The sequence below is a fragment of the Marmota marmota genome, unplaced genomic scaffold (assembly GCF_001458135.2).
Source record: "Marmota marmota marmota unplaced genomic scaffold, marMar, whole genome shotgun sequence".
NCBI lineage: Eukaryota > Metazoa > Chordata > Mammalia > Rodentia > Sciuridae > Marmota > Marmota marmota.
The window spans coordinates 10,809,747-10,818,509 of record NW_025999961.1 but is presented as its reverse complement, the minus strand read 5'-3'; the positions used below and the strand labels follow the sequence as shown (position 1 = coordinate 10,818,509).

The following is an 8,763-nucleotide window of genomic DNA, read 5'->3' as shown; positions in this document are numbered from 1 at the left end:
ATATATATATATATATATATATATATACAAAAAATGCTTAGTTCAGTCTTGATGTCTTTATCTACTTAATAATATAATCTAGATTAGAATACTAGTATGAGGAAGAATCTGATTAGGCAGACAGATAGTAGGAATGTTTAGAGTGAGATATAATAGTTCTTTAAACATCACTATAAAATTCAGGAGAAAATACAGGCTTTTTAAATTTAAATATCAATAGTCTCTTATGATACTCTGTTTTAAAATGTGAAGTAATGCTTTGGAAACTTTTAAAGTATATTTATATTTTAATCAACTATAATCAAATTTTCTCATATTACAATATTTATGTTATCTTTTGTGTGCTTTTGAATTTCCTATACATGTCAAATCTTTCTGAAGAAAGAAAAGTATAAGTTTTGGTATAGTAAAATGTAAAAATATCTGTTACAAAATCACGCATATAAAATGTTTTACAAATTTTAAAGAGTATTATCAAAAACCAAATCACTTGAAAACAATTCAATAGTAAATTGAATCCTAAGAGGAATATAATTTAAAATGTACTCTCATATGAAATATAAAAACACCATGATGTGTACCTAAATTACCCTTGTGATGGAACACTATAGACTAATCCAAGGAACTGTACCAGGCTAACAGATACAAGAATAATATTAAAGAAAACATATCCACTTATGTTTTATTCCAGGCTTTATGATTTCACAGGATTCCTTTTTACATTATTGGAGAAAATACCCCCCAAAACAATAGAACAGCACTTTTTTCAAATAAATGAGATCTTATTTGCCATTAGAGGAAATTACTTCTTTATAAACTCTTGGTTCTTCTTGCCAGATACTCATATTTAACAAGTATTTTACATAAAATCCTCAGTAAAAATGTGTACAAGTATTTTTTTTACCTACATAGAAGTTATTTTAGATTGAAAGTTATGTTAGTTATAATAACATCAAGTATATACTTAAGACTATTAAGCCTCATATGCAGCTTGTATATTTTGTATACTATAAGTTTTATCGTTTTTAAGAAATATTTTATACTTAAGCGTCTACTCTTATTAACAAATATAAACCTTCTACATGAATAGTGTTAAATGTAGTCACTCAGATATAATATTTGGATATTAATGAGTTAAATTTAAAATCTTAGGCAGATGTAATAGGAGAAAAAGTTATTTTCATTTTCATTTATAAACCTTTGTTCAGTAGTGGAACATGAACAAAAATAAACTAAAAAACAAGAAAAAAAAGCCTGGAATCTCGCCCATGAAGCTACCAGGTTATTTGATACTAATCCAGTTGCTAAATCTTTGTGAATTCTGAATTGCTAATTAACAGAATGGGGATTTAAAGTTTTATTTCCCATGCTTCTTAAAAAAAAAGTTTTTTGAAAGATCAAATGAGATAATGCTTCAGAAGAAATTTGTCAAATGCAAGCATTAGGTTTTGTAATTCACAATAACGCAAGCAAAGTTGTCCAATACTGCCTGCACTATTATTCCTTTCCCTTCACATAGAAATGTCTTCTACTTGCTCTCATTTGAGTGACAGTTGAATAGAGCTGAAGGTATCCATGACAATGCAATGAAATAATTGTTCTCAGTAACTTGTTATGTAATAAGAGACTCTTGTTATGTAATAAGAGACAGCTCTTATCATGAAAGAGGTCACATATAATAACTACATCCTCATATAATTTAGCAAACAAACATGGTGATTAGTTGACTAGGAAATACCTACCCACTCCAGACATTTCAGGAACACTGGCAGTATATAAGTCTTTTGTAAATTTTGGCTCATTGTCATTGATATCATGAATTTTAATGATAAATTCTGATTCTGGTTCCACCTGCCGACCAGTCTTTCGGTCTATAGCCTTGGCTCGAAGAATGTAGAGGGATTTTTCTTCTCTGTCTAATTTCTTTGCAGCATGAATGTCTCCTGTATTTTCATCTATGACAAACAGACTGCCAGCCCCATCTCCTGTTAAAATGTATTTTAAATTTCCATCTCCTTTATCTTGGTCAGTATGAAGCTTCAAAGAGAAAAAGAAGAGTTCTGTAAACACATGCATTATTACAGTAAAAATAGTTTTGGCACATATCAACTAGACAATATCACTACAAATATGCTATCTTATTTTCATTGAGTGGAAACTAAACATTTCAGGTTTTATTTTGCTAAATATTTTTAACAATTTCATTTATACATCATATGAAGCTAGATTGAAATAAAAAGGAAAATAAATGTATCTCTTTCAATGCATAGTATTTGAAAGATATTTTTAAGTAGAACATTACAAAGAAATCTTTGTTACCTTTAGAGATAAAAAAAATCCATTAACTCAGATCTTGAGTTTTAAATATCAAGTAATCACTGTAATATTTAAAATAATGAAACTCAAAGTTATGGTATGAGGAATTTCTGAACTTGATATAATGCTAAGTTTAAGATGAATAACTTAATTTTAAATTGATTTTATCACCATCCAATATAACATTGTCAAACCGCAGACTCTGTATTCAGGGAAGCCAGGCAGAGAGAATTTCAAACTCATATTTTCTGTATCACTTTTGAAGAGTAACTTTTCAATCACAATGTTCTCACTTGGAGGAAATTATTTTGTAGACATTTTAAATTTAAAGTGAAACAAAACATGACTTTCCTCTTTGTCCATATATTTTAGGTCTTAACAGAAATAAGTATTTATTCACAAATTATTTTCTTTCAAAATCTACCCTTCTATAAAATAACTTCTTAATGTAGAAAGCTCACCAATGAAAATTTAAAACAGTTTTACAATCAAAGAAACTTTGATTTGTAAAAGTTTTAAAAGTTTCGGCAATTCTTTAAAAATCAAATTGAGAAATAATAATTGTGTATGTTAAAAAATTGTGGGTTATGATATGATGTTTTGATGTATGTGTATATTGCAGAATGAGTAAATAATTGTAGATTAATTAAATCAGGCTATTTAACCAATCCATCATCTCAGGCTTATCATTTTTCTTGTGCAATAAAGTCATTTACAATAAAATCGATGGAGAAAGTGTGGTGTTATTTAAATGGTACCACACTTCACCTATTCAGGAAGAATAACCTTCAGTGATCTATTGTACAAAATATTAACTATAATAAATAATAATGCTCTTTATTTCAAAATTGCTAAAACTGTAGATTTTAATAAGACTGGAATCCTAACTAGTCTCCCCTTCTGGTGTAGTCTTACACCACATTCATCACAATTCTTATTGTTCTGAACTTACATATTTATCATGTCCAAATCCATCTTTGAATTGTTTGTTTGTATAAATGTTGCTTTTTATGTTAGCCAAAGTTTGAAACTTGTTTCCTTTTTTATCCTTCTTTGTTTTAAACCTATTAAAATAATCATCATATGTAATCCATCATTCTTTGAAATACTTTCTACATCTGTCTTCCCTCCTTGGATAATACTCTTGCTTTTCCTCCAACATACTTCACCAGATCACTGCAGTAGTCTCCTAATCATGCTACCTCTATTCTTGCTCTATTTCAAACAATTTTCCACTTTTCTACATCACAAATATAGACATTTTACTAGAAATTAAAAATCTTCAACAAGGCATAGTGTTTATAACCATGAACTTAAAGTCCTACAAACTGGATTAGTTTCATGCAAAATTAAGTATTATATTGGGAACATCCTTTTGCTTTTTTTGTTTATTTTATAATTTAAGCCTCCTCCATTGAAAAGGGATAATCTCAATATTTAAAAATAGTCTTTACATTATTGTCATTGTAATTTCCTGATGTCTATTACCTCATTCAAACCTCCATAATGTGGCCCTTCATCCTGGAGACTCTGCCACTTTGCCCCTTCTTTACGCCTCCCATACATACCAATTGTTTGTTTTCCATTGTTTGTTTAATTTCATTTCTCAGGAAGCCTTTACCTGTTTTCACAGCTGGTGTTTACATATGTATCTTTTACCTTTAGACACCTTCCACTCTTTTTTTGTTTTCCCCTAAATAAATAATTGGCATATCTCATTTTGACATTTTCTTTTCAGGGCAACTTCTAGGGTAACACACTTCATTCCCCACTCTGACTTTCATCAAGTTAAGTATAATTTTGAACCATGCTACTAAAAGGTAAAATAAATTAGGAAAACATAGATGTCCATTTTAAATAACTCAATATATATTTCTTCTCTCTCTCACACACACACAAACACACACACATATATTTATACATGTATATTCATAAGAAAACCAAATGTTTGTTCCCTTTGTAAATGGCATCTTCTCAAATAAATAAAAGGATTTGTTTATCATTGATTAATAGAAAAAAATCAGAACAGAAATAAATTAAATTACATGTTAGAAATCTCTAAAGTCCATAATATTTTATTGATCAGTGACTAGTTTTCCTAAAAATATTTATAAAAGTATTTTGTATATTTATCTCTGTATCACCTGTTCTTTTACTTTAAGAGAAGAAAAAAATTAATGAAGAAAATTATTGGAAAAAGATGACGGAGATGGATGGGTAAATAGTGAATAATGTAGTTATGAAAGTCTGTCAATTTGGCAAAAATTGTAGAATTAACTAAAAAGTTCACTTTATTGAGTTGCCTAGGCTAATTAATGTACTAGAAAATCACCTGGAGTCATCAAAATTATGGTCTACATAAATGTTGAATGTAAATGTTTGATTAAGCAACATACTTTTAAGTAGGATATTAATGGTACAATACAGTTTATCTTTTCATGGTTTTATATGATTATTTTTCATAAAAATAAACAACTATACATAATACTTATTAAAATTTTAATTTATCTTTAATTTTTAAGCTATACGTATTTTATGCATATTAGGAATAAATTTGTATTGATTTCTTGAAACAGGAAAACAAAAAAAAGAGTCAGAAACTACATATAAATGAATTATAAAGTACCTCTTCACAGTTATATTCTACTGTTCTTTGCTTCATGCTTATTATACCTACAGGAAAAGAAATGTAAGAGATTTGTGAATTATCTCTATTGTTCTGTATAATTTTAGAATTTAAGCATGGAAGTGTCACTGTGATGCTGCAATTTGCTTAAAGCCATGGAATATTAAGTACTGTGGACAAAGAATAGATAGATTTTTCAGTGACATCTATTTAATTCTTATATAAATTATTGATAAACAACTTAGCTACATAGCAGAAAGTCTAAATGATTGTAATAAACTCTATAGAAATTTTGAATACATATGAATATTAAAAAAATATTGTACTTTTTTTTATATGTCTTTTCCTGTTATTTTCCAATGTGTTTAACATAATGGTATTATTTTAAGGAAGTATTCGCTTGCCTTTTATGATTTAGGTAATGTTCAACACTTTATTGTGTTGTATTGATCTCTTCATGAAATTGAATTTGTAATTCTCAAACAAAATTAGATATGATTCTACATCCTGTTTAGATTAATGTTTAAATACTCATGGAAATACCTTCACTTTCAGTTATTTTATCCTCATTCAAAATACATAACAATCTGGAAAATGTTTACATAAACACAATAGCTTTCATAATCACTCCTCTTCTATTTGAATGGTTTTATAATCAGTGTTACAATATCAAAGAAATGGAGCATTATGCTTATTCTTCACACAGAAGATGCTGACTAAGACAAATTGAAACATTCATGAAATTATAGGATATTATAAAGAAGTATATTGCCTGAATGTAATTTAATTTATACATAAAAGATTTGCAAAAAATGGTAAAATCATTTCATTCATTTTACTATTGAGACTGTAATAATGGTGATTTTATTTTTTTTATATCCACCTGATCTAATTTCTTCCAAAATGTTTTATATATACTTTTTACCTTTTTATTAAAATATGATTTTCAGGAATTTTTTTATATAATACCATACATACATATTAAAAGGTCATTTTTAGCTATTATTTTTAGTATATTTTTAAAATTTATTTTTTAACTGATACATAAAAATCATACGTATAAACACGATATTAGTTAATAGTTAATACCCGTCTACATTGTGTTTGTTTAAATCAATTTAAACATATTTATATCCTTGATTATTTATTATTTCTTTATGGTGAATACTTTAAAATTCTTTTTTATAGCTATTTGTAAACTTACCTTATTTTATTTATTATCAATCCAGTGTGCAATACCATACCAGAGCTTTTTTTAATGTTTTACTGTAACTTAGTACCTATTTATCAATCCTTCTCCATTGTTTCCCACATGCCTACTCTAAAAGGTTGAGGTATTTTGTAAATGTAAAGAAAATACTGAATGGTAGTGAAAAATGGCTGTAAAGGTCAGGTATGACCATGCGACCACTAGCGGAAACAAGGACATACGTTTTGTGACTCTTTTTTCCTTATTTTGTTGAATGTATTTGTGAGTATGTGTGCAAATATTTCAAATAAACTTGTTTTATTCACTCCATTATCATGTAATATTAAAGATGGTGATCTGAAATCTTGCAATTTAATTATTGCTAATTACATATCATGGCATTTATGTTATAGCATATTATTGAGAAAATAAACAGAACTCAAGGGTGAAGGTAACCTCTGGGGAAGGAAGTTAGTATTTCATTGTAAGAAGGGTTGCTGTGTCATGTTAGGGGGGATTATGACCTTGTTTCTGTTTTATTTGGAGACAATGTATTATGTAAAGAGATGTCGCCTGTGAATGTCAATTTAGCAAGGATTGGAATTTTGATGGTAATTTCATGGGTCAACTTGACTGGCTTGTCCAGATATCATATTATTTTGGATGTGTGGGAGAGGGTGTTTTGGAGTGAGATTAACCTTTAAATCCATAGACTAAGCAAAGTGTATTGCCCACCACTACCACATGGGATGGTCTTCCTTCAACGCCTTGAAGACTTGTGTACTAAAAATATCTTGAGAAAGGAAGAATTTATCCTGTCTATGAGTTGACACAGCAGGCTGGTCATCCTTTGGACTCAGATCCAGTGTGGGAATTATTCCATTCATTGAGTTCTTTTAGACTCAGTTGAAAATGATGTCATGGGTTCTCACCAGCTCCAGCTTCCCATATCTATGCTTCTCAAACTCTACAATAATGTGAGTTAATTTCTTGCAATAAATTGAAATATAGTTTCTGTTTCTCTGGAAATCTCATATAATCTAAATTCAATTTTTAAAAAAAATATAAATTGTGAAATCAAAGAAAATTCAATAATAAATCATTTTCAAAATAAGGAGTGAGGATTTTTTGGTTGTTTGTTTAACCTTTTAAAAATGACTTTAAGACATAAATTATATTCAATAATATGTGTACATTTAATACATAAAATATTATAATTTTGACATATATATATCTGTCATTGATATGTTTTTAAGATGATTAGGGCAATAGCATCATAATCACTTTATACTTTGCTTAAAATGCTGAAAGTCCAAAATTTAACAAACTCCATATATATAATACCAATAGTCCTTGTATGTTCTTAAATATATCTTCTTATTTTATATCATCTTATTTGGTTAGTAATGAGGAAAGGCAAAAAACCTGACAATAGCTAAAATAACTAGTACAGTACAGTATTTTTGATGATTTCATGTCCAAATACATTTCCAAAACATTTTCAAAAATGACACGTTGCATTTCAGGACAAAATTTATATTTTTCTAGCTCCCACTTATAATCCCGGGGTTTTGAGAGGTCAAGGCAATAGGATCACAACTTCAAAGCCAGCCTCAGCAAAAGCTAGGTGCTAAGCAACTCAATGAGACTTTTCTAAATCAAATATACAAAATAAAGCTGGGGATGTGGTTCAGTGACTGAGTGCTCCTGAATACAATCCCCAGTACCCTAAATAAATAAATAAGCAAACAAATAAATTAATTAATTAAATTTTTCTCATTTATTTCAGGTAAGTCAATTTATGTATTTAAATCAACTCATATTAAATATTGCTTCATGACTACTATATTAGAGCTTGAATGTGTAGTAAATACAAACTCAACATAATATTATTACTATGTGATATCTTTACACCATAAGGATTTTGTGCTTGTGACTGGGCATGATGGTACAAACCTGTAATCATAAAGAGACAGGAGGCTGAAGCAAGAGGATTGCAAATTTGAGGCTAGCCTCAGCAATTTAACAAAACACTGTCTCAAAATTAAAACTAAATAAAATAAAGGGTGAGGGATGTAGCTTGGTGGTAGAGAACACATGGATTGAATTTCTAGTACCTAGAGGGCAGCAGGAGGAATACTGGAGGGTATTCCTGCTTGGTTTAAGATACAATTGACTGAACTTGAGTTTTTTGGGAAGAATTTTATGGCACAGAAGTGGCACATGCACAGAATTGCAATCCTGCCAGATACAGAATTCAGGGATGTCATTGTGACATCAATATCCTAGACAGTATACAAAGGTAAAAAAGTCACAGGGAAGAGAACAACCGTTGGGAGCCCTGTATTAGCTGGGCAATGTTTGAGCCATTAAGGCAAGGAAGCCTTGCTCTGTAGTTCTGGGAACTTCTGGGAGAAAGTCCCTGGTTACAAAAAGTCCAGATAATGCTGGAACCCTGACCTAGCGCACAACTCCAAGTTCAAACATAACCTCTGGACATGGGCATAACCTACCAAGTCAAAAAACACTTGTTTATTTCCCCTCTCATCCTATCCACCATAAAGGAGATCAGTGTGTACTGATATATATATATATATATATATATATATATATATATATATATATATATATA

General features: G+C 29.2%; 1 protein-coding gene across 1 annotated transcript in view; it reads right to left on the bottom strand.

Annotated features, from left to right (window-relative positions):
• The window catches only part of Cdh9 (cadherin 9), a 144,042-nt gene that overhangs the window by 38,440 nt on the left and 96,839 nt on the right, over window positions 1-8,763 (bottom strand). The window contains exon 3 of the mRNA XM_015496426.2: window positions 1,743-2,037. Coding sequence (XP_015351912.1) covers window positions 1,743-2,037 — 295 coding nt within the window. The remainder of the gene's footprint in view (window positions 1-1,742; window positions 2,038-8,763) is intronic.